This window comes from Magallana gigas, chromosome 4 (genome assembly GCF_963853765.1).
Source record: "Magallana gigas chromosome 4, xbMagGiga1.1, whole genome shotgun sequence".
Classification (NCBI taxonomy): domain Eukaryota; kingdom Metazoa; phylum Mollusca; class Bivalvia; order Ostreida; family Ostreidae; genus Magallana; species Magallana gigas.
In genome coordinates this window covers 2824966-2852729 of record NC_088856.1, presented here as the reverse complement: position 1 = coordinate 2852729, position 27764 = coordinate 2824966, and the positions used below count along the sequence as shown (strand labels likewise).

The following is a 27764-nucleotide window of genomic DNA, read 5'->3' as shown; positions in this document are numbered from 1 at the left end:
AGAGATGTCATTTTATTATAGAAAGTGATTGGATTATCGCCCTTTTATTGCGTTTTCCTTCATTGATCAATCTGAAAGTACATTACCAGGAGGAGTGAAAGTGGCACCGGCCGCGCAGCCATGCTCCACAATGCTAGACAGCTGATCTCCATAACGGAGCAATGAACATTTAACACAAACTTCTAATAGGACCGTAGATGTCTGCAATTCAACAAGAAGTTGAACATTTGCATGGCCAGAAATGTTTCTACGAAATGCAGCGCGGCTAATGGCATCGACAAGGGGAATAACTCCGTGATCCACGTTGTTATCATAAACAGAGACGGCACAAGGAAATTGTTCATTCAACATGTGAACGCTATGCCGTGTAGAGCGGTTTGAATGGAGGTATATTTTGCAGTGTCTGCATTTGAAGCCCCCCAAGGGGAAGGCTCGGAAAACATTCTTAGTTTTGATAAAGGTGATAAATTTGAAATTTATGACTGTCACAGAAATAGTTCGGAGTGGTGGGGAGCAAGGGCTCTGAAGGATAGCTGTGTGGGATATGTCCCCTCAAAGTATATGAAGGTTTGTCAATTTAATTAAATAAAACTAATCTCTCTCTCTCTCTCTCTCTCTCTCTCTCTCTCTCTCTCTCTCTCTCTCTCTCTCTCTCTCTCTCTCTCTCTCTGTATACCAACCCATGTCCAAAATGCATGAGTTAGATGATTCTCCTGAGAATTTTATCACCTGACTGACAGTAGCCAGGCCGTCAGTGATATTTATTGCTCAGTACAGGTAATTGATACACCTTGATACCACTGAGTTAGCCTACACACTAGACAGTGACCATTGGTGACAAACCGGACACTAGGAATAGTCAGAGCTGTAAAGCCGAGACCATAAACACCTATATTTTTGTGTGTGAAATATGAACAGGGCTTGAAATCTTATGTATTTGGGGGGGGGGGGGGGTGTGGAGGGGGCATACCGGGTTGAATAAAGGTTGGAAGCTTGTATTATTATTATTTTTTGTAGGGGGGGGTGTCTTGAATTTGTATACGGTACTTGACTATTTACTAGACTACTAAAAGCATGTGTAAAATAGTCTAATGTTAACACTGTTATGTTTCATGAGTTGTACGTTGTACGTAGATGTGTTTCCAATATTACTTCAATTTAAGTTTGATAATTTTTTCTCGCATCTGTCTAAACAGTGAGGAGGGAATACCAGATCCCAATAACTTTACATCCTCATGGAGAGGGGATTAGTGTGAACAGGAAATAGTAAAATACTGCTGGGCCTGGGACACACAGATATCTCTAAACAAAATGCTCTATCCACAGGAGATATTATTGTGCATAGGGATATAATATTTAATCCCCACATTCCTGATTTCCAGAACTGTTAATTTGTCAAATATTTTTAACATTCAGTTTCCTCTAAAGAGTAAGATATGAGGGGTAATTTCCTTGAAAGTTCTTTTGGTTTTTTGGGGCTGGGATTATTTTCAATTTCCTTATTTTCAGGTACTAAGTGATTGTTTATAGTGTTTGGTCTTAAATGTAAGTGTAGTTTGAAGTGTTAGGCTCAAACTCAAGACCCACAACACCACTTTATATTTCTGTTTAGTCTTATCCTTAATGTGTACAATGCCATTTCATTTCACAGCGCATTAACATTGTGCGAAACTTTTTACTGTATTTTTTTTGGTTAACATAGAGATTATTTTGAACATGTCGAAATTTGATATTAAACAAATTACATTAATTTCTTGTCCATATATCAAAAAAATGTCCCCATTTCTTTCATGATAATTTTTTGTCTTCTGATAAACTTGCCACTCACCTTACAAGAAATGTTTTGGACTGAAGTACATTACTAATTTGCTGCTTGGCAAAATTCACTGAATAGCGATGTGTGTATGGATAGGAATAGGATATGAGATTAATATCAGTGAACAATTTATAGGACACTTTAAATAACCTTTTGTAGTTAAAACCTGAAGCATTCGACAAATGATAACAATTTAAATATTCTTCTGAGACGAAGATATTTGGTAAATAATGATCTTGTAACATCTACTATAGTTTGATTTGGTTTCCTATTGAGTTTCCTCTTTTTGAGTTGTAGAATTGTCACCTTAGTGAAGTTTTAGTTATCCTTGGCAGTAATGATGGTCAAGTAAAGTAATCATAAAGCTGAAAGAAAAACACTGATGTATGAAAGGTCGTTCGTACGACAAATATTAGTACTTAATTTATTTTCGTCCCATGTACGTACTACTATATGTTATGCCAATGCATCAAGCGTTTTCATATGACACCAGGACTTATATTAAACATTTAAAATTACCTCTTAAACTGACCACACACACTGTTATTTATTCAGTCGATGAGAACAATGAACAGCTATTTATACAACTACAAGTCCTAATTATTCTAATTCCAAATGTACCAGGGACGGTTAAGTTTTCATGTGTCACCCTCTTGTTCCGATGGTGGATGGCTTCATAAGATCATCACAGCCTCCTGTATTTTGTAACCATACGTCAAACAATTAGCGTAACTTTATTTTCTTTTTTCCCCATTATATTTTTCTTTTAAATTGTACTAATGTAAAGGAAAATCTGCGAGTGTGAGGAGTGCAGACTTGAGAAATTGTAAGGGCCGTCGCTTTGAAGGATTTATTACATGTCAATGAAACAGACTGAATTGTTCTGAACTTGTGATCAACCTGCATTCACCAGTGTTTACCCATTGATTGTTATGGTGTTTTACTTTTTTACAACATGTCATAAGACACCATTAAGAACCTCCACAAATTGTTGTGTATAAAACAGTCTCACAATCAGTTAAAAAGGGGGGGGCATAGAAATTTTGAAAGTACAAAAATCAACTACCGGGTATTTATACTAAAGATAACAAAATAAAGCAATGATAATTTTTTTGTTTTGTAGTATGAGGAGAGAGTGATAGAGCAGTGGGGGGCTAATCAACATGGTGTGAGTATCATTCAGATTTCTTTTGTAATGTATTATCTCTGTATAACCCTGATTCCCCCTTCCCCCAGACCCATGCATGTTTCTGTTGTATAATCTTTGGATAATTATTACAATACAGCATCATGTGTTCCAATAATAAAAAATACAGGCAAAATTAATTTATTTCTTAATATTCAATCTTTCCATTTCATTATTAATTTCTTACTCTATTATAATATAATAATGATATTAAAATACAGTTTTCCTACATAGTATCAAAATTTCTCTTCTTCATATTTAGACAAAGTTGGGAAAATCAGTATTTTTTAAAAAGGGGAGTAGCAAATATTTAGCCCTGGTAGAAATCTTTGTGGTATTGGACGGTCTCGGCTTCTTCAGATTTATCTAGGCTAGTTGTTTTTGACATCTCAGAGACAGTATTTATTTCAAGATGATTTGAAGTGCAAGGAAAAGTCTTCCTCTCCAGTGGTCTCTATGATAGGACCTAATAGTTTCTATTCATATCTTGAAGTTTTCATTTTCACTACCGTGTATACATCAGGTTATTCTGTTGTTAGAATTTTCATGTACCGTAAAAAAAATAATCTGTTTATTTAGTACAGTAATTTTTTCTTCAAGGACGTAGAGAATTTAAACAGGAAAACTTGATTCCTAATGTTAATATGAGAAATATTGGACTGCTCAAACTTCTACCCTACAGTGCCTTTGAGTAAAAGATGGTTTGAACATATTTTTTATTGTGTCATATTATATATGATATTCATGTATCTAACAACTTGTTGGTACATGTAATTACTAGGTTCTTGCCATTAAAAAAAAAATATGCAGCAACCTCCAACAAACCTTTTGATTAAGAGTCAAAGTTTAAAAAAAAGTTCAATCCTAAGTACCTTAAGCATTATCATCGTCTTTGCCCTATGTGGCTCATACTTCATGGATTACAGTTCAGTGACCTTGAAGTGATTGTCCAGTCAAGGGATACTGGTATATTCTTGTGAAGATGTTTCCGATAAATTCTCCTTTGTCAAAAATAGTTATTACTGCAACCAAAGAAGAACCATGAGAAAAGTGTGTGTAGTAACCTTGAACTAGTTTCTAATTCCAAGGTTAAGGTCAGAACATAAACCTTTACGTTAGGGCCCATGGAGATGGTGAGCATCTCAATGATATCGATGTAATTGGATAGAAAGGGTGCACAATTTGGGTCAGCCTGACAGGATGGTTTGGTGGTTGGGTGTTTAGGTTAGAGCATGTTTACCCAACCAACTGGCAAGGAAGTTTGAGATACCACAAAAAGGAGGCAGTGTTTGTATTAGGCACTCTTCAGCAGAGAATTGGGATAAGGTTAATATATATGTCAACAGATCTTGTCAGGTATTGTGTACAAAGTCAAATTCAAGTTGTTACTTCAAATGGTTCAGGAGTTTGGGGAGACAGAAAAAATGTTGAAGTCTGCCGCGGGAGATAAAACACAATAATATGTAATTATAATGACCTCGATATATGGAATGTTGATGGCGTACTGGGTATAAGAAATATTTAAGATGAGAGTTGACGGACGAAGAATTAGGCTTGTGATGTCTTCAATAAAACTGTATATTTTAGAGAGATCTCAAATATTTGTCTCTTTTTTTCACAAATGAAGTATATTGCACTAATGCATCAAGTCAGATAAAAGTAATATAACATGACATGTTGGTAAGTGGTTTTAAAATAAATAGCATGTCACGTAGAGGAGTTTTGGAGAGGCGTAATCCTGCTCCTTTCCAGTTGTATTAAATAGGTTTTTTCCCCAATTCTACAAAAAACAGTTGAGCTTCTCCTGTTAACATGAAGCATGCATAAAACTTTCTTTTTTTTTAATTGCCTCAGCAGGCGGTTTCACTTCAACCCTTGTCTTGTCTTATGAAAGGGTTCATCTGGGAGGAAGTGATAGTTTATATTTTTATGAAATTTTCTGCGGGGCTTCTTCATCTTAAGCCTCCAGATGGGACGGAACAGAGGTAAACTCTCTGGAGGCAAGGTTTACAGAAGAGGGGACTCAACACAAACATGTAGAGAAGCCACAGAGGTGAAGCATGCAGGGTGTCTTAATTATCCTGGTTTTTATTGCAGTTCAAAAAGATCCATTTGGTAAAGAGTGAAAGAGAGAGAATTTGAGAGAGAGAGATAGTCATAGAGTGAGAGAGAAAGATAGGTTCTTTATTTTGAAGTTTACTTATACACTTTGAGTACAAATAGACCAGTCTAATCGACTGTGCAAGCACCGTCCCTTGGTACTCTCTGTTTTCAGGCCACTTTGTTTCTGGATAGCTGTTGTGTTCACGCATTATTTCACACAGTTAAATGCGTAAATCCCATACATATATTTCATTGTATTAATGAATCATTTTGCATATTGTTGCCTGTAATATGAACCTGGACATTGTGAGCTATTATTTCATTCATTATTTGGTATAATTATGATTTTTTTTTTTAATGTATATGCCCCCTGAGGGCCCTTGATTGGTGAATAAATAAATATATAACTCCCGGTAAAAGAGAGTGTACGTGTTTCAGAGAAGGGGTGTAAGAATATCTGAGGTTTAATTTTTTACGCATGTTAAGGAGATAATTGAGTGAAGAACTTTAACTTGACCTCCATTACCCTCCGTGTTGCTTTCTAATTCTATGTCTGCCATGGGTTTGTTTCTTTTGCTATGGTTGTCTGATACCTCTTGTTTTGTTGTCATGGAGATGGTTTTTGTAATTGATGTAAGGGTGGTCTGGATCACCTGATTTTTATAAAAATCTGGAACCTCTCGAAGTTTGGTTACTTTATAATCACCTGGGAGTTACGTACAATTTATAAAATAGGTAATAAATGAAACATTATGATTTTGCATTCACTGTATGCTTATTTCATAATTTTAAAATATCAAGTGTTCTGAGAAATTTCTGTAGAATGAATGCCCTTGAACCTTTCAACATACAGCAATACTCGTCCATAACGAAGTCACTGGCCACCTAAGAAATTAATTTGTTATAACCGTATAAGAAATTCATTAAATTTACATAGCTGGGGATCCAAGATGACTTTGCTATATCCGATTCCGTGAATTCGCAATATCCGTGTTTGTACTAAACGAGTTTTACTGTATAAGGTCATCAGTTATACCCTGCTTTGTGTAAATGTCATAAGGTCAGGGCACAGTATACCTGAATATATTATCGTTTGAAACTTTTATAATTGTCAAACTTGGTATGTTCCTCCTCTTTTGGTTTTGAATACACAAACTCATCTATTCTAAGTGTTGTCATCATGACAAATCCTAGGTTAATCCTGCTCTCTCTCCAAGAATTATCATTGAACAATTTCATATACACCAGTATATAAAATTACATCAAGAACTCGATAAAATATTGAAATATTTTTGAATAACCATTTACAACAGCATTTATATTTAATAAAGGAAACATTTCATTAATTATTCAATGTAGAAATATCAATGATAGAGTTATTATGTGTTGACATTTGTTTTCTGGTAAAAGTCCACTCCCTGCATAATTTACAAGCACATTACAACAGTCATTTGCTGTTATTTGTTAAGTCATTATCTAAAGAGTGACTTCCCCTGACCTTCAAGTTTTACCTGAAATCACATTATAATATTTAGCAGATGTCACCAGATTTTTTTTATACCTGGAGGGCATGCTAATTAAAGATGTGTTCCCGCCGAAAATTTTTCTTCAGTGTGCACATGAGGAATCTTTTGTCAGAAAATATATCCTTTTTTGGGGGTGAAGTTTAATTTTGACAATCGCAGAGGCTACACAATGTGGTTGTGAGATGCCTGTGGTTTTACGTAGCTTAATATGGAGGGGAAAAAGTTGAGTAGTCCTGTTTCTTTAGATGGAGGATACACATGTGGATATTTGTTGTTGAGGGACTGAAATGTTTAAATTGATTTTTTCCCCCTGTATTAAGACGATAGAATTGTGACAGACTGAAGCGCTTGTCTTCATGATTGTAACTAATGTGACGTGGATTTTTTCATGTGCGTCGATTAATTACAAAGCTTGATGAATGGATGTTTATATTTACATGTACATTCTACATTTAAAGGAGGAATTTTAAAACGCAGGTACCATATCAAATTAAAGCTTGTTTCTGAATATCCCAAATACTTGACGTGAACTCAAGCATCTATAATGGACCGTATATCAATTTTCTAGATGCCGACGAATTGTTAAAAGAAGTATTGGTATTTGTACTATTTATTCTGGATAAAGTGGATACACAATAAGTCACAGTGATTAAAGGGAATACCAAACTCGGAGCAGTGTGAAATCAAATTGTGGACAGCATGCGCGATTATGTTTTTTCTGCTAATATTAAACATAAACATTAATGTGGGTCTTGTTTTAACCGTACAGGACGCGTCTCAGATGTTTAATTCTTTATCTTTGGAAATTTAATTCTATCTCGTTAAATGTTCTAGTACCTGCAGGTTGACAAAGATAAGAACAGGTATATGAATTTGCTAGCAGTGTATATAGTAGTCCTCAGGTTGGGCAGATAACCATTTTACCTCTCGCGATATAGACTGGCACGAAGGGTATATATACTTGGCCGTAGGAAAACAAGCAGTAAATTGACTGTGTAAACCTACTGACAGCCTGTTGACATATTAATTTCTGAACATTTCAAACAGGACACAATCAATTACTGTTTGTCCGAGCTGGACGCCCTGTTTGGATCTGGTTACTTCTTTGAATTTCACTGAAGTCATGTAGAGGGAACAGAATACTGTGAACATTAAAAGGAGTTATTGTTTTATTACGTGAGTGAACAGTTACCCACAGTAACCATGATTCAAGCTGGGAACCTTAACATTGTGTCAATCGGCGGAGGTCGTGTCAAGGGCAAGGTCATTCGTGGTCGATCACAGGTACTATACATCTCCTACCTATATTGTTCATGAAAGAGCATTAGGGCAACTGGGCACTGATAAATATGTAATCAAATTATGACTTGACTAGCATAAAGCTGGTAACAATTTTCTGACACTGCTTGGCTGGTTTTAATTGAGTGGACTTAAAATGAAGTTATTTTTTCCAAGAATTAAGTTCCCTTCCTTTTTCCCATTATGGAGACCCTCAGGGGCAGCGATGCCTAACAAACCATTACTTATACATGGCTCAGATAACTCAATTACTCAACTGTAATCAATTTACCACTATAATGAACTCTTACTAGCCTGTGTCTGAAATTCAGGCAGCACTACTTCGACTTGGGGTCAAGTTCAGAGTCAAGTCAGAGTAGGGGTCAAGGTGAAAGTCAAGGTCAGTGTTGATCACAATATAATGATTGCGGTACACCTTAGAAGTTTTTAGATCAGGATATAGAAATTGATGACATTTGAATGTTGTCAGTTTACTTCACAAGTTTTTTTAAACAGTAACTGTTGATATATATGTATATAAGATATGCTCTCTGTATTTGGTTACCTCTCTGAATATTGAAGCAATGTCTTTGAATTTGGTTAGCTTTTTGTATCCTGTATTGTACACTGTATGTCTTTGGATTTAAGCAGAAAGAGAGAGTTTGAATGCGGAATATCCTGCTCAGATGTGCCATGTTTATGCGGGATACGGGAGTAAAGAGTTATGCCTGTTGTGTGCCTTCGTGTACTTTGTTCTACAGAATCATTCATTAACAGGCTAACAGGAACAATCCAATTATAATAATACAACTTCCTTTCTTTATTTTAATTATCAAAACGAATTAATTATAACATTATTCAAGGTCAGCATATGTTTGTCCGTTCTTCTTGTGTGATCCAAATTCATCTCTTTGTGTATGTAGATTGATTAAAATAACTGCAACACTAACACAACTAAATTCCTTTATACCACATTTCCCCCTCCCCCTATTAAACATTGTAACAGTTTATTGTGTAGAACTAAAGGAAATGTTTATTGATTTCACCCTCACAAGAGTCTTGTGGTTTATGGGGAGCTCACTGATTTTTTTCTCCTGTCAGTGGAATCGATATAAAGTACAGATTGACACAAAACCTGCCGGTGTAAAAGGAAGCCTGGATCCGTGTTTACAAAACCTCCAAGCTAACAGCTGGCTTGTGGGGGGGGGGGGGGGGGGGGGGGGGCGAGGGTTTGGATTTCCTCTAGATTTACCTGTCCCTGACTGACTGATGGGGGGAAGGAGGGATGGGGGATGGTGCTGTTTGGTAGTAGTCTGTCACATGATCTCCTGAGGATTTACCAGATAGGTGTTCCTAGTTGTGAGATTGGAGGTGGGGAGTTTTAGCATGTAGCTCAGATTACAGGTGCTCGGTCGGTCTCCGTCTATTTCAATCACCACTGATCTTCCCAGGATTTACCTGTCTCTTACTGTGTATCTATGGCACTTATTCATCAAAATTGTCTATCATGTTAATAATGTATGCCAAATGATTCATGGGAAGCAATAAGGTGTCATGACTAATTTTGTTCTCATATTCCTTTTTTTTTTGGAGGAAATTCTCTTCCACATATATTGCATATGAATGAACGATGAGCTAGGGAGCAGTTAAGATTGAAGTATTTCAAAGCTCATTCATTGACACTTTCCTGTGCTATTTCTCCCACGTCCTGTAATATATTTGTAACTGTGTGGTCAGCCACTGACAGATCGGCTGCTTCAAGTAAATAAATAAATTCTGTTGTTATACTACAATACATGTAGTATCAAGATTCAAGACACTAGTGCTTAAAATTGATTGCTATGCAGTTGTATAAGGGTCCTGGGAAAAAAAGTGAAAATATAGTTTGTCCATGGACGTACTGAATTTTCGTTAACTTTTAGTGCCTGTGGACAGATATGTACATTTTTAATGCCCCCCCCCTCCCAATTCTATCTGAGCCTCTTAATCTGAAGTTGTCTAGAGTGGTCTCCCTTGAATTAAGCTCTTTAGGAATGTTCCCACAGTCGGTGGATAAGACAATACCTCTGTCACCTGTAGCTGCGTTTATCCCGTGATTAATCGCAGTTTGATTGGGCTGTTGATACCACCTTTATCAGCCAGATCTAAGTGATGTGGAGCTTGTTTTAGATAACAACCTCTGACTTCTTCCTCCCTGTGTATAGACATTCTAGACCTCTGATTGGCCCCTGTTAATGATAGACTCTGATAGGCCCAATGGTTAAGTGGCCAATTCTTCCCTCTAGTAGGAACACAGCCCTGTTATCAGTGAAAGCCTTGAATCATTTGGCTATTATCTCTTCAATTAGAACACTGCAACAACAACAGTAGATGATAGCAGTGTGCCATCACTCACTGGTTTTTTCTCTCCAGTAGTCACTTGGGGAGGGGGTACAGTTTTACTACTGCCTCTCAGAAGTCCTGTTACAATATAGAGACGGGAGTAGTTGGGGAGTAACATTAGTACATTTACTAAATGTACAGTATTGTTTAGTTACAGTTTAACAATAGTAGTCATTATTAAGGTCAAGATCTAGTAAATGAAAGGTGCCTACAGGTTTATGAAATTCAAGATATGAATTCTTTTAATGATGCTTCATAACAATATCTTTGTTTCATAGGGTGTACCGGGGCTTAAATGTTTGGTAAACACAATGAAAAATCATGTTTTAAACAACCATTTTCTATGAAATATGAAGGATAAAAGTAACAAATCTCAGAGTTTTGTCCATTTTTGACTAATGAAATATATCTAGAATGCCTACAGTCTCTCCAAAAACGGCAATAAACAAGCTCTTGACCTCCTCTTTAAAATGATGTCAAATTGAAAATAAGTACCGGGATTACTTTTCACGTGATTAAATAAAGAATGTCAAAATATTGGTTTTTTTGCTACATAATTCCTTAAAAGCCGTAAAATACGGGAAAAGATTCATCAAGTCAATTATGACGTCATAATGGCTCTAGCACCAAAAAGACAGTCTGGAATCATTTACTAGATCTTGACCTTAATGAGGCAGTTTTGTGTATTTAAAACTTTCTGTTTCAAGATCGATCTGTTTGTCCTTTAACTTATACATGTAACAAGTGAGAATAAAAGGGTGTCTGTTCATTATGCATTCATGTCAGAGCACACCTGTCTCAGAAATACAAAACTTGTTTATTTGAGGTTTATTAATTCATTATTGACCTGACACCATGCATGCAATGAAACAACAGGTGGTTATATCGCCTGTGTTCCAGTTTCTGGTCTAGTACGTTTAAATCATGATGCTTGTTAGCCTCATCCTCCCTGTCCTAACGGACCATTGCCACAGACTGTGTCAGGCTGTATGAATGATGGGAGACAGAGAGTCACAGCTGAAGTCTCCAGAGATCAGACTGAGCGGTCAGTAATCCTAGTGTTGATGATGGGAGGATTGTAGGGGGATTAGGGCTAAATTTGTGGATTAGGAATGATATGCATCCATTAAAGGCTGACTGTATACCTACATGTGGATCGAAAGTTTAGCTGCTGTAAAAGTCTTACTTAAATTATAATTATGTATTATACTACATGTAGTTGTTTATTCAGAACTTAGTATTGGTCACATACAACAGGTACACAATCAAGTCCACCTTCCATGGGGGTGGAGGGGGGGGGGGGGGGGGGTGAGTTGACAATGGGTGTCTGCAACCTCCAAGCCCTGAGAGGGTTTCTAACTGAATATTTCATCAGGTTTACCATTGCTGTTTGTAAGGAGTTTACAGTGAAGCTTTCGCAATGAAGAATTCACAGTGTCTTGCAGGGATGCATTCAGCAAATCCCACATTAATGTACAATTACATTCCATGATATATCTGTGTATTCATTTACATTTTTACATTGCACTAGGCCACGTTCAGGCCTGTGACTGATCGTGGTTGAGTCAGCTGTGTCTATATAACCAGGTTGTCATACGTTGCATTATTTGAGCCTGTATTATATCATGGAGGTCAATAGAGATGATGAATGAAATGAGCCCTATTTATAATCATGTACATGTATTACCGGTACATACATGCTTACACAGGGAAAAACTTTGATGAATGGGTACGGTCAACCAACGGTAAATATGTATAACATAGACTTAGGTGTAATGGGGAAACATTGATGAATGAATGTACACTTGTGTTACACAGACTTAGGTATGGGGGGAAGGAGATGATGAATGAATGGTCAGCCCTGACCGGTCAGCAGGAAGGAAATACATTACACAACAGATGGACAGAAGGATGGATAATCCTGTCACTTCCTCCACCAGGGAGCTGTCTTTTTGGCTGTTATAGGTGCACGGAGTGCTTTGTAGTTTACATATTGATTTTTGATATGATTCGAACACAAGTAATCATTAAAACTTTAACGACAAGGAATTCATATTGTCATACAGATTTAGATACTGTAATAGAATTACTTAGTAATATGTTATCTTTACATCATTATCTGATGATGAAAATGAATTTATGAATAGGAAGAGATGAAATTTTCTAGATTTTACTGGGGCGTAATATCAACATCATCACTGATATATCTTCTTACCAATGAGATGACCCCGGCCTCTCTTCAGAGCTTCAATATTACCAGTAATCATTGATGATAGAATCAGTGGGATATTTCTCTGTTTAATCTGTGAATTTTACTGATAGATTTACCGTACCTAATAAATTAAATTTACCGATGCATGTTGTTAGCTTGTATAAACACAAATTCAGGTGCAGTTCATCTCTTGGAGCAACACACGTGACATTTTACACATTAAGAGTTATCCTAAATGCTTTCTGAGTTCAATTTTAAAACCCATTTTATGTTTTGCTTCTGGGAAATATAACTAAAGCTGTATCAGATCTTATCTGTTTGAATTTGTTGTGACTGATTGAAAATGTAAGATTTAGGAAGGAAGCACTTGGAGGGGGCTTGTGATAGAGTCATGTTATGTAGTGACTGTGACTTCAGTAGTTAGTGGAGCTAGCGGCCCTATCTACGGTAGTTATAGCAGAACTGTCCTCAGTAGTTATAGTGGAGTCACAGTGGTACCCTCACACCCAGCGAGACTTAGAACATCCAGGTCGCTTCAGCAGTTCAAGGTGGGTACGACAAAGTGACCAGTTTAGTATTCTGAATGTCACTAATGTCTTTTCAAATGATCTTTCTTTGAAAGTTAAAGAGGAGTTGTGAAAAACAGAACAAACATCCTAATGGGCCTGTTTTTGCCCAAATTTATCTGTTGATCATGAGTGCTGAATCCAGCCTTGACATTTTAACTTGACTCCAGGGGGATAATTTGACTGTGGAACAAACTTGATAATGTACACTTTAAAAATTGTCATTAACCAATGTATACCCGTAGTTATAGTGTATAATGGGGGTTGGACCACATTATATGCATTGCATTTCATTTTACAACCTGTATAAATGTGTAAAGATATTTTTAGATGTGGTATATTGTTTATAATCAGCATCTAATTTCAAGAATAGATTTTAAACCGCTTAAGAGCCTAGTTTTTCATACACCACGGATGTAGTGTCACAATGGACCAGTTGTGTAAGGCATTGCCCTCTGTTGTTAGAAGCCGTCTGTGTATGATTCAAGGGCCATAACCCACCACAGTTGTAAGGAATACAGGGCATTGAATTACCTATATGTAAATCTCAGTAATTACAATTCAACTGTCGTTACTCTTTTTAATCTCTTTGACTGTAAGGTTGACTTGATATTTGACACGGTTGTGGTCTCTGTCATTTGTGTATTGATCACAGGTATTGACCTAATTACACACGGCCCATCACACCTGTGTTCAGTTACCTTGGACCTTTAAGTATGTGTTACTTAACAGTGAAAAAAACACAGATACCAAAACTAATTTACATGTGGTATGTGACATAATGAGCTTGAGGAGACAGGCCTTCGATAGCTAGTAGCAGAAAGCACGCTCAAGCTTCAGGGCCAGGATTCAGCGGGCTGTTATTGACCAGTGTTTGTATTCACGGTTTAAATTTCTAACCAGGTAATGAATGTTGTGGTATAGTAAAGCTCATTGATAAATACCAGTCACAGGTGAACGACTCTGAATTAATCTGTGTACACCTGATGAATTTCACCTGCCATGAAGTTCTTCTCTTCTACCTGGACCTGAATATTGTGTCTCCATCTTGTGTTTTGTTGGTGAAGGATTCTTGTGGAGGGAAACTTGATATTGTTACACTGTTTGGTGCCACAGTAAAGTGGTCCTTAGAGAGCTACTTCCTGTTTGTTAACTCAAACGGATAAACACGATCCTCAGCCTGAGGGATATAGCTGTTGGCAGGGACTGCAACTCTCTGGGGTAAGAGGTATGGAGGCATGGTCAGGGGGGAGCTTTGTTGGTGCGACTCCTTCATCCAGTCTCTTGTTTTGGTATACCCTGGTACAAACGGAGTTTTGTTGCATTCTTACTACAGAGGTTATCGGAGCTGATGCAGGAAAGTCGAAGTGATTATAATCATGTTGTTTTTAGATAGGGCCTCAGGTTTGTTATTTCACTGTTTATGTCACAGGAGATCAAGAGCATGAGATAATCAATATACTGTACCCAGTCATCATGGTATAGTGCAGTGTGCACCTAAATTGTGTGTTGTATGGTTAAGGTGATATTTGATACAACTACAAGCAGTGAATGTGATCAGGGGGTATCTTAGATCATGTTGACGGGGTATCTTACACTCCACCTGCATGTATACAGTTTGTGTGAGATACCAGGAAATGATGTGATAGATTTACCTCTTAATTGTTAAAGATACATCATTGCATAGTAGCATCTTTCCCTTCCCACTTCCCACTTCCTTGCATTCATAGAAGAATAGCTTCCATGTCTTTTAGACCTTAAAATGGTGGTCTCTGCACTGCAACATGTGCTTGTGACTGGAGTTAAGTCATCCCCGAGATTCCCACTCTCCATGCAGGGCTAGTTATTTTGTATTATGTGTCAATGTTTTGTTTTCATTGTTCAGGATGTTTGTGCTTGTGGGTTCAAATCTTGTTTGAAGCAAACTAAAGTTAGCTAAGAAAGTGATTAACAAGGTCTGTTACTGACCTTATAATGATTAAGGTTAAGGGTCAAAGGTGAAGGTTGAAGCCCTCACTTGTCTTGGAGTTTATGAAAAGAGTCTTGAAGGGAATAAATAAGGAATAAGGAATCATTCTTTGAGTATTATGAGGTGATAATTTTGGTCGGGACGTGATCAAATCCAGTAAAGCCCAAGGGCTTTATGATAGATTTGATCACGTCCTTAATATTACTTATATGTATATAACATCGTACGATTAAATATTTAAATTTAACGAGGCCGGGTCTAATTTGTTCTGCCCTAGATTTTTGGATGAAATTTTTTACATGAATTTCTACTGATATAATTATTATTTTAAGATTAGAAAATACGACATTTACCACACCGTTTGTTTAGGGGGTCATCTCAAAGTGTGTTAATCTTTAACATAGGCCCCTATGGGATTTTGCATGAAATGTATCAATTTTGAACATTTTTTACATTTTTTTAATACTTCTGCCCTAGGGATTTCTTTTTCTGTTCTACATATTAAAGTTATTGCTAAAAGGCATCAAATGGTCAAATAAAAAAAAACTTTTACCTCCTGGTTTGTTCCAGGGGTCTTATCAAAGTTGATTTTTGTATGCCCAATTTCCCAGATTCGTCAGATAATGGCTATTTTTTATTTGACAAAGGCGGAAAAGGTGATCTATATAGTATTATTAAAACATTGAGACATATTTAAATAGTAAGACATATAATATCACATATTAAGGGTCATTAATATAAATTACTTTCTTGAAATATATGAAATAAGCTATATTTACGCGGGTTAAGAAAACGTGACAGAGGGCTAGGCTTGCTGAACCCTCTTCACGTTTTCGACCCGAGCCAAAATATACTTATACTTCGAGACATTTATGTTTATTCCACAATATAACATTAATTTTTCGCATCAAACGAGCTATTTTCAACAAACTTTGCTGAATATCTGCAGTTGAAACTATCACGCCATGGCGTCAACCAAGCAAAAAGATGACGTCACAATCCAAATGAAACGCTGCGCGAAAGCGTGCATACTTGTTCTGTACTCGGCCTCGTTAAGTAAGCAAACCCCACTGGCGCCTCACTTTGGCGTCATTTGCTGTTATGGGTTATATAGTACAAAATTGATTCGTAGTGTTATCACAGGCAAAGACACTGGAAATGTAAATATAACAACATACAACTATCATATTGATTATTATAGAAAATGTGGAGTGTGAGATTTATGTGAGTTCTTGTTTTGTATAATTGTTTTCTTTCCATTTTGGGAGCAAATTAATTAAACCCAAGGAAATATTATTTCATATGTACTGAGAGCTCTTAAAAGACTTCCTAGTAATTTATTATTTTTTAAAACCACTCGGAACATTTGCCTGAAGAGGTTTATTAATAGTTTCTAAGAAATGAAATTGACGATCTTTGGGAAATGTCAAATAATCAACTCTTTGTCTCTAAACATTTATATGTAGAACAATACTTGGATATCCAGAACAAAATACAATCAAGCAAATAAATAGAATTATTTTCTTGTTTCTTCAGTCTACATGAAGTGTTTATCTGTGAGGGTATCAATCTTTATTCAGTGTTTATCACTGTACGTTTAGCACATTTTTTTAGTGGTTTATTAGTATATTAATTTGCGTGAGTGTTAATAACTGTTTATTTAAAGTGTTTATTAGTGTATACATTCAGTGCTTACTGGTCTACATTTAGCATTCATTTGTCTTAATGCAGTTTTATTTAAACGTAACAGCATTGCTCTGCATATATATATGCAGACAATACAATGGGAAGCAGGGACTGCAGGGTTGATTCAGGTCCTTAATTGTTGATGTCAAACTCAGTAATAGATGCAATAACAAGTGACTAGCTTGCTTGTTATTGCAGTTAATTGGTCGTTTTTTATTCAGGTAATTTCCTGGTGCTGTGTCCCGCCATGGGACCCTAGTTCCTGTAGATATTTTAAAAGGTCCCATGCTATGTTGGTTTTGGAAGAGCAAGAGAGATTCATTTTATTATGACCTATAAGTTGTGAACCTGGTGTGTCTACCAATGTAGTACTTTCCTGTCTGTGCATTGGGTGAAATGATGACAGATGGTATTAAGCCTTTAAACACCTGTACATGTATATGTGTGTATCACTCAATGTTGAATGTATACATAATTCCTATGGACCATTATTTCAAACAGAATGTAATTTAAAATTACAATGATTAGCCGATGGCACTGTAGGTTCCCAATTGAAGTTAGTAATAAAACTTGCATTAAATGTAAAGCAGTCCATATAAGCAGCATCTGTGTAACGTAAACATGTATATGAGGCAGTGCTGACTCTGGGTATCTACATGATCTGACTCCTCATCGATGTGTACTTGTGATTCCACTTTTTGATAAGGGACCGTCCAATTAATTTAATGAGCAAGATATCATAGTTTCATCACTTAAATAGCTCACTCTATCATCAAGTATATAATGTCCCGAGGACCTATGTACGTGTATTGCTGTATTTACTGGTTGTATGGATAATGCTGAAGCTGGATTGGTCCATGCACTTGGTCCCGTGAACCAAGCAATTTAACGGTCTTTGTTACAGTTCAGGGGACTGACATTCATAACTGGGACTTGAGTTGAATGAAATTTAATGTTTTGGAATACAAATTTTGATTCTCAATTGTATCAACTGCATATTGTTTAACTTTTGAGGTCTCTGGAAAAAGTGATTGTAAATTTCTGCAAGCCGTGTATTCATGACTGGTAGGATATCAAAGTCCAGATGCACTGTATCTGACATGGCTGGATTCACTCATTACCTTGGGTCAATGAATCCCTATCTGTTCTCTCATTCCCACCAATTTACATGTTTTTTTGCTCACTTTCTAGTACATTCTTATAAATGGTGTTTAATTTGTTGTTTTTTAGAGCACCAGTGCTGTGCCCCAGACAGAGGTGAAAGAGATGCAGAAGAGCGGGGGCATGAAACCTCCAGGTAACACATATGTAAATAGAATCTCTATAGTCCCTTGGGTGGGGTGTCTCCAGGTAACATACATATGTAAATAGAATCTCTATAGTCCCTGGGGTGGGGTGTCTCCAGGTAACATACATATGTAAATAGAATCTCTATAGTCCCTGGGGTGGGGTGTCTCCAGGTAACATATATGTAAATAGAATCTCTATAGTCCCTGGGGTGGGGCCTCTCTAGGTAACATATTACATATGTAAATAGAATCTCTATAGTCCCTGGGGTGGGGCCTCTCCAGGTAACCTACATATGTAAATAGAATCTCTATAGTCCCTGGGGTGGGGCCTCTCTAGGTAACATACATATGTAAATAGAATCTCTATAGTCCCTGGGGTGGGGCACTTCCAGGAAATGTATATAATATCTAATTAGTCACCAGGGATGGGGGCACCTGCAGGTAACTTTATATATAATATCTATAGTCTCAGGGTAGGGGCATCTCCAGGTAACATATATTACATGTATAGTCTCCGGGCTGGGGACATCTCCAGGAAACATATATGTGTATAGTCCCAGGGGTAGAGGGGATTTCCAGGTAACAGGTATATAATATCTCTAGTCCTTGGGGGGCATCTGCAAGAAAGAAAATCTTATATCCTAAAATGATTATGCAGGCTGTATAAAGTTCCAAAATTAGATATTTGTATTGGAAGGGCATTCAACCTTCAGGAAAGGGTGAAGGTCACTGATAAAGTTGAAGGTTTTTCGTAGCTAAAAAAAAAATTTCATTGAAATTCATTTCTTCAAAAATTCTTTACACTTACACAAACCACAAATACACTGTAATTATAGCTATTGAAATTTTTTGTGTTATAACAAAACAGAAAATGTATTGTTTCATGAAGATAATAATTTATGAAGTGGTTAGATAAACAATAGCATGACAATTATAATCTGTCTGATCTGTAAATGGTCTCTGTATTGTGCCTGTGTTTTTGCATGTTTTTGGGGGTCTGTCTTTTGCATGATGGTCTTTTCTTGGATTGTTGTAAGATCCCGTGACCCCGGATACTCCGATTCCGGACTATGAGGATGACATGGAAGAGGTGAGGCTCCGCCCACAGCAGCGCCGGTTCTTTCGGCAATTCAGCAACATCATCAGCAGCATTGTTTCAATAGGTAGCCGCCTACCAAAGGCAGTGTATGATAGTGTCTTCTGAATCAAGCACTAGCTAGCATCTGTCTCTTGTAACTCGTGTGTGTGTGATAGTGTCTCTTGTAACACGTGTGTGTGTGATAGTGTCTCTTGTAACACGTGTGTGTGTGTGATAGTGTCTCTTGTAACACGTGTGTGTGTGATAGTGTCTTTTGTAACTCGTGTGTGTGAGAAAGTGTCTTGTCTCTTGTAACACGTGTGTGAGATAGTGTCTTGTCTCTTGTAACACGTGTGTGTGAGATAGTGTCTTCTGAATCAAGCACTAGCAAGCACCCGTCTCTTACAGCACTAGTGTCACAACTACAGTAAAACTCGTTTAGTACGAACACGGATACTGCGAATCTACGGATATAACGAAGTCATCTTAGATCCCCAGCTATGTACATTTAATGAATTTCTTATACGGTTATAACGAATTACGGATATAACGAAGTAATTTCTTAGGTCCTAGTGACTTCGTTATAACCGAGTTTTGCTGTACATGTATTCATTACTAAGACTAACAGTCATCAGACACTTGCTGATGCTATATAAATACATGTATATACCTGAAGTTGTTATCATCAGCTCCAAAGTGCCTGGACCAGTACAGGTGCACTATAATAACAATTGTAAACATTTGTCTCCTGAAGTATACATTCAGTATTCCTCTCTCTCTTGTACAGATAAACATTTATGGGCACTCAATAACATTTCCTGACACTACTAAACACTAATTGACATACAGGTATAAACAATGTTTAATCATGTAGGTTCAGCTGTAGTGGGAATCTATTTACCATGTTATACAGCTATGTGCAGCAATTTATCAATCAATGCACTTTCTGCATGTGAATTATTTGTTTGTTTTTCTTCAAGATAGACCTTGTTGATTATGTTTTTAGAAAGGCTATTAATTTCAAGTCATTAAAGTGTTTGAAAAATTTGAACTTTTGTTAAGAAATTTCTTGAATCAAGTTTTTATTTACAATTTTTATTATTAATATGATATGAAATATAATTTTTGTCTCTGCTTAAGTAAATTTGTAGAATGCAGTGTCAAATCAGTCAAGTTTGGACAGAAAGAAATTGTGGCGATTTTTACACAGTGTATGAAAAAGTGTTACGAAAACAAAATCACCCCAGAATAAGTAATTCTTTTTATCAAAGTGAATTCACAGATTTTCAAAAGAGATGGGTGTTGGATCGAGAGCTGAGCCGGCACATTTATGCAGTGACATGCATGCATATTGTTATCAGATCGCTAGGTCCCTCAAAAGATCAGATTCTTGATAGCAACTACATATGAACCACTGTGTTCATTCTAAACAAGGCGGCCTTTGTTAGACTAAGCTATCTACCTTCTTGAGTGCTGCACAACCCTCCCTTGTTTTTTCTGGATCTAGGTATCAATTTCTTCTTTACTTTTTGACCTTTTTATTCAAAAAGTGTTGTTTTAATTCAATTTCCATGTACTTTTCCTCTCTGTGTATCTGTAGTTCTTTATAATTCAGTCAGCATATGGTCCTCAAGACTATGTTGTTTTTCTGGGCGTCATGTATCAGCGAGTGTTTCCTCCTGGATTTACTGGTCGTAATGTTTTTTTGCCTACTGGAACTTTTAACATATCAGTAATCAATGATTCTGGTTGTCTCTATTTATTAACTGTTTACAGTATGCCTTCTTTCAACGTTATAAGTACCGTTATACATTACTGTGGAATCAGGGGCTAATTTTTGTAAGTTGTGGGATTTTTGCTTATTTGTGGGGATGTAATTTCTTGGATGTGTCGGTTTTTAGTTCAAGAAAGAAAACTGACTCTTTCAAAATTTGGGTTTTTTTGGAAGGGGGGGGGGGGGCTACACATGACACAAAAATTGATCCATTACAAATTCTAACGATTCCACAGTATAGCTAAGCTGTCTCTCTATTGTCTGTTCAGTCAGTACCGGTAATTACCATTAGGATGAGGTTTTACAAGTAGAAGAGATTAGAGGACCAGTGACTTAATAAACGGAGATCTTTTAAGGACAGTTAATTGTCTCTTAGGCTGTCTAGTTCATTTTCTCTTTTATACCTTTTGTGTTGAACATTTGGTTTCTAACATTTCCTTTCATTAGATACTGTGATATGTGCATACGTCTTCATAAACTGACCTAAATTAATGGTCTGTTAATATCTGGCTTGACCATTCAGTGTAACCTTTAAGCTGTTTTACATGTAATGTATGCTAATATGTTGAATTTACATCCATAAACTAAATTATGCATGCGCATCTTCATATTGCATGTGATGTAGTATTTTCTAAAACAATTTCAACATTTTTGTATGATACAATCAATTTATGTTAATTCACACAGCTGTTGTTTTACAATTTTAACTTCAGCTCATTTCAGCTGTTTGCCTGATCGACCTCTGTAACTTTGACCTAATGAACCTATCACCTAGACTTTTTATGGAGAATTTATCCCCCTGTGTGTACATTTATAGTACTTCATGTTACAGTGAGGTAGAAACGTGTCTCAAGGGTTTTAGGCCAGACTCTATAACCCTGTGTGTTCATTAATTGTACTTTGTAATACTGTAAGGTAAAGGTGTTCCTAGCCTAGTGTGCCAGATTAGAACAGTTTTATTGACGCGATGATGTGTTGTCATTACAGATGACAGCTACGATCTCCCTGAACCAGAACCGGACTATCAGGATGACGACGTGATCGACGCGCCAACGGAAAAGGAAAACACCATCGATATGTTGTCCCATTCTCTGCAAGAAAAAGTGATTTTACGTGAAAGGAAATCCTCCAATTCAGACCTAGACAAAAGACTTTCTGATCCTGGGAATGACGAGTTACTCATAAAACCCAAGAAGCTGGCTAATCCGTGTATAGCGTCCCCCGCTAGGATGGCAGTACACAAGGAGCTGCTACTGAATTATAAATTGTAGGTTTATGGTACAAAAACAGAATGTTCTGTAATAAGTGTCTTTCAAAACTAACAGATGCCAGTTTCTGATTCTTATTTGCCAAAAAAGTTTATTGTAATGAGAAGAATGTTGATCTGTTTGATAGTCTTTTTTTTCATATGTCTTCTTAGACTAATTAGACAATAAACATTTAGATTTTTACTCTTTTATTGTTGTCACATTAATGAATTAAAGTTAAATATTTGTATGAGTGACTTCACCATTGTTTAATGCATTATGCTGTGTTGTTGTTATCATTTTGTACCATCTATAATTTCAGGGGTAAAAATGTCCTGGAAAAACCCGAGCTTAACAAAGTGTTCGAAAAAGTAAAAGAAAAGCACCGCGTCCAAGAGTGGGAGTCCCAAAAGAAACCAAATAAGCGAACCAGTTTAGAAATGAAACTGGAGCAGCAGGCTTCACGGCTCAAAGAGGTAATTAAAGATTGAGATCATTTCAGTCTCAATAGTTTAGCCATTATGTGAAAGATACAAGTTTAACCAGTGAGAGGGGTAAAAATCTAATAGATTTTGTATATTTAGCGGTATTTATCATTTGTGGGTTTAATTAAGTTTAATAGAATTACCAGTAGTTGTGGAAACCATATACAATTAGAATTGGTAAAGTCCAAGACTTCATATTTGAATTCAAAATTTATAACAATTATAAAGTTTTACTGAGGAAGGACTTATTCCAAGGTCTATCTAGCTGGTCTACCAATGTAAAACTTAGCACCTTGCTTATCAAGTGGCAAAAAACTACTTCAGTACCAAAACACAATGATTCACAGAGAGTTTGATTCAGAACCTTGTATTTTGCATATAACTGAGTAATGGTTCTAAAACAACATTTTTGATGAATAACAAGTTAAACAGACAGATATCCATGGATCTGAATGTCTAATGGGAGCCTGGCTAAAGTTCACACTCACTGCAGAGACAGAATAATCTAGAAAACAAAGGACAGGGGGACCTTAATGACTAATTGACATGCTGGTCTGTAAAACAGTTCAATTGTCTCACAGCAGGGGAATGCAGAATCCAATCGATTGTTGCACAGTGAATTATGTAATATTATGACTGTCGTGGTTAGCACTGCGCCAAATCGGGACTAATATGGTGTTAGCTAGTCACTCGGAGGCCGAGAACCAGGGGGGAAAAGTGGTTAAGGGGTGTGATTAAGCACAAATTCCCTTAGAGACAAAAAATCATTTTCAATTCAGAAACAATTGATTTTGAAATAATCTTTTCATTTGCTCCTTGATTAAACTGAGCAGTAGTGTTTCTCAGTTGATTGCTGGCATTGTGTGCCATTGTGGAATTTTAGAACTGATTTAAATCAATATTATCATGTAACATAACCCAGTGATCGGAAACACAGAGAGAGTATAAACTGCTCAAGTCTAGCTTCCTTGTTTGGAACTTTATCTGTCTGGCCCGGTTCATGTTAACTCCTCCATGAACCATCAACAGAAATTGGCAATAAAGAGGGGATATAAGCCAATATCGTATCAATCATTGGGGCGTCTTTTTCCTGTCAATCATGAGTTAATGTAGAGGCAAATAGTTAATACAAGTTGTCTTAGATTACTAGAAAATTATCATTGATGTTACTGGAATAAAAAAGAAATTATGGTCGTGAGAAACACGCTTCTTTTTGTAATTTCAGCAAGAAGACTCAATGAAACCAATCAAAGAAAAGGCGGAGAAGGAGTCTGAACTCTCACGGATACAATCCAAAATCCTCAGCAAGTCCGTCAACGGTACGGCCGGCAACAAGAAGGTCTAGCAGAAATCCAGGTCACCCTCATCTTCATCCATCAACTGAGAGAATATGATGTCAACATTTTTTTTATACAGATATATGAATATATTTTTTATTGATTATTATGCGATGTCATTCAGTTATGTCCAGGTGAATGTAGCCTAACACTTGGTGGACATAGCTATTAGGGTATTTGACTATTTTTGGGAAACTGAAGATAAAATGTGGAACCAGCACTAGTACTTGTGTATGATGGGATTATTTTTACAGGAAAATTGTAGTGCATTCTAATGATAGACCTTGCCTGTTGTTTCCTGGTCAAATAATGATGTGGGTCTTAGTCTTATATTTTGGTTCTCCCGCTTTACGTATACAATCTTAATATAGTCCTAGTCCCCTACGATCCCTTAGATTTTTTAAGATCCCATGGAATTTATTGACAATCTTTGTTAATTATAACAAATTCGTGTGAATTTTTTTGGAGGATCCCAGGGATTTTCAAGTACATGTAATCAATAGAAAGTCGGCAGTTTTATATATCAACGTGACTGGTGTGAGCAGTAATTTCACCTTTTATGGGCTAGTCCATGGAGTGAAGGCTTAGTTGTCAGATCATATGTGCATAAAACACAAGATTTATCTCGCACAAGATGTTGTAATGTGAGCAGGCTTCCCTTGATCTGTCTATGACATGTATTAAACATTTGCTTGTGTATTGACGTAAAGATGCGTTATTAGCTCTGTGTGTGTTTTGGTATATATGTGTATTAGAGAGAAGATTGTGTACTGATGCATACATGACATCATTTTCATCATATGGCTGTGTATTTTATATATTGAAATGAGGCATTACAGACCTAAATCTCAATGTTTGCCTCTTCGTATGACTTAACAGTGCTATTAGCTAGAATTTTTCTTGTTTTGTGTTGTACTCATTTGAAGTAAAACACACCATATTGATCCTTCTCTGTTTTTTGTTTAGAATTTTTGCAATTTCAATCAAAATTTGACGGACATTCAATAAGTATTTACCAGCAGCATATGACACTGCTGTAATACTTGCACTTTTTTTTAAAAAATTTGTTATGTTTACGTTAGATGTGAAATTTTTTGGTCAGTTTTCTTTTTGATACAGGGAAATATTCTACATTTTACAGTAGTTGATTCCCTCTTCTTGTTGTTAGATTGAATGAGTGTTCAGAGGCATATAAGAATATGATAGGATTAGCACATTGTTTTGATTTAAATAAACACTTGTACTGGTATATGTAACAAACTGCAGTCAGTTATGAATACATGTACTTAATCTTTCAATAATTTAAAACAGCAAATTCTTATGCTTTAAAAAATTGACCAAAACTATTTTTGAAAACAAACTTAAGTGTTGGAATTATGAATATCCTAGTAAAGCGTTTTCTAAAATTTAAGAGCTTATATGGTCATCCTTAAAAAATTGCTTGTTTGGAATTGCCGCCTGGGGCTCCCTCCAGACTCAAGAGGGAGGAAGGTAAAAATATTTTTATTCTTCAAACTTGGAAGTTTAACTAATTAAAAATTGGTAAAAAATAAAAATCTCCATATATAAACAAAACTTTCTTTATTTTTGGCTCACAAAATCTAATCTATGGGGGGTATTTCAATAAGGCAGGGGGCAATTAATTCCAAACGGCCTAAAGTGATAAGTCAATATTAATATACATGTACATGTATTCATTATTTACACGTCTTCCCCAATACACAAGAGATGGTATTAACTTTATTCACCTGAACTAAATATAACCTAGCTATATACCCTCCTAGTTGGTCAATCAAAACCAGAATAAATGAACTTTGGGATTTTTGAAGGGGGATCGGAAGGGGGGGGGGCAATAATCAGTGTCATTGTGTTCTTTATCAGACATTTGACTTATCGACACAGTATTTAGGTGCAGAAAGGGTCTTTGAACCCCCGGAACTCCAAATAATTTTTAGGTACACCAATCTGGGGCGCATTAACTCCTCTTTTTAGACCTTTGTCCCTGGTAAAAGTATACATGCATGATAATTATGCTCATCAAAAAAACTCTTTTTCCTTTGATTTAACCTCTGATTAGAGTTCATGTAGAATTTTGTGCACAGTGCTCATTCAAAGCCCTGCTTCACTTCATTGTAAGCCAGATAGTTTACAAATTGAATCCAAAAAAGATATAATACCTTTTTTCATTTTCTAAATAGGTGAGACAATTAGAGATTATAATTTTAAGGTCACAATAGGGCTATATTTAGACCAACACCTCATGAAATTGTGTCCAACTCTTTGAAAGCACATTTAGCAATTATATTTCTTGATGATTCCTCAACTCTTAGAAACTACAATGACAATAAACAAACCCCTCGATTCAAAATTTTATTTTTGGTATTAATTGCTTAACTGATAGAATCCAAACACATATCACATCAGTTGGTGCTATCCTTACATTTTAAATGTAGACAAAAACTTAATAGAATAACTGTATTATTTTTTCTTCGTTACCCCAGTTTCCTTCCAGAGATCGCAATAAGTGTACCGGTACTTAAATTCAGCATGGTTTAAATTCAAAATGGACCATTTGTGATTAAAGATCAATATTTGAAACTTTTGGGGCCATAAATTGATTTTTGTCCATTTAATACCCAAAGTAGCTGTAATATGTGTATGGGACCTGATTAATAAGTACACTTTGTACTGGAGAGACTGAAATAATTGCATTGCTGTTGTGTTCTTCTGCTTAGAGAGGGTTTAATTCATGTCCAATTTGAATATTATGTTTTAACTTGGATTGAATAGTATTAATTGTATAGAACTACTTGATGACCTCATTTAAAATTTTGTATTATGCTATATGAATTATTTATTAAATGTTACTCAATTCTAATTTGTTTCGTTATTCAAGCAAGTATGGATACTGAATAAGTTTGTCGTTAAGATATCAGAATACATGTGCGGATCCAGAATTTTTCTGGGGTCAGATGGATATTTTTGCTTGCAAAGGTGGGTCCAAGACCAGTCATCCATAACTTTACCCCGTCAATTTAATACAGTTGAATTTCTTTGATCTGGGCATGGATCTTTCATTTCGAACCACACGGCCGAGGAGTGTATTCCATACTCCCAAAATCTGGGGTGGAGTCTTGTTCCTTGCCATGATTTAGGAGCAATGATAACGTGCAAGTATGAAGCATACTTCAACCCACAATAAATTTTATAATCCATGCACGGATCCAGAAAAATCTTCAAACCCCCTCCCCCAGGTCGGCCATTTATGACAGTGCAGCGAGTTACAATCACATTTCTTTCAAGTGAAGATGAATGTTACTGCAAAAGTATTGGAAAGGTTTTCGAGTGCTCAATCGAAATAATTTAGTCACTTAGGAACTCGCCAGGAAAAAAAAGGTTCGTCTTCGTGCAGCCTTTTAGATATATCCACAAAATTTACATTCAATACCAAAAAAAAACCAACATTAATTAATGACTTTTAGCCCTAAACAATAGTTTTCATTGGTTAAACTTTCAGTGAAACTTGGAAGTGCAAGCCAGAGCGGATTAGAATTAAATACTATGTGTACACACGCCTTTTTTTCTTCTTAAGGTGGCTCACTACACTTTGAAATATTTTTTAAAATCAGCAGAAAATTACTTGATTATGATAAATATCATAATGATACAAAGATATTTAAGTCAAATAGGCAAAAAATTGTGCAATTTTGGATGAAAAGTTACATTTTCGAAAATTTAATTCAGTGAACATGAGCAAAAGCTCCAGGCGGATTCAAACTCATGATCTGCGGTTCAGAAGCCCAATACTTTAACCACCGTGCTACGATGCT

General features: G+C 36.2%; 1 protein-coding gene across 6 annotated transcripts; it reads left to right on the top strand.

Moving 5' to 3' along the window:
* The first annotated feature begins 76 nt into the window (after positions 1-76).
* LOC105348422 (DNA ligase 1) lies at positions 77-26812 on the top strand. Of its 6 annotated transcripts, XM_034449069.2 has the most exons (7): positions 77-567; positions 2940-2984; positions 17955-18021; positions 19051-19176; positions 21853-22132; positions 22435-22588; positions 23823-26812. In XM_034449069.2, exons 1-7 carry the CDS (start codon positions 382-384, stop codon positions 23940-23942), a joined length of 978 nt encoding a protein of 325 aa, XP_034304960.2. In that variant the 5' UTR covers positions 77-381; the 3' UTR covers positions 23943-26812. The 6 variants fall into 6 exon arrangements, with proteins under 6 accessions (XP_034304960.2, XP_034304961.2, XP_034304962.2 ...); XM_034449070.2 differs by lacking the exon at positions 2940-2984; XM_034449071.2 differs by lacking the exon at positions 19051-19176 and having other exon boundaries at positions 81-567.
* The last annotated feature ends 952 nt before the right edge of the window (positions 26813-27764 follow it).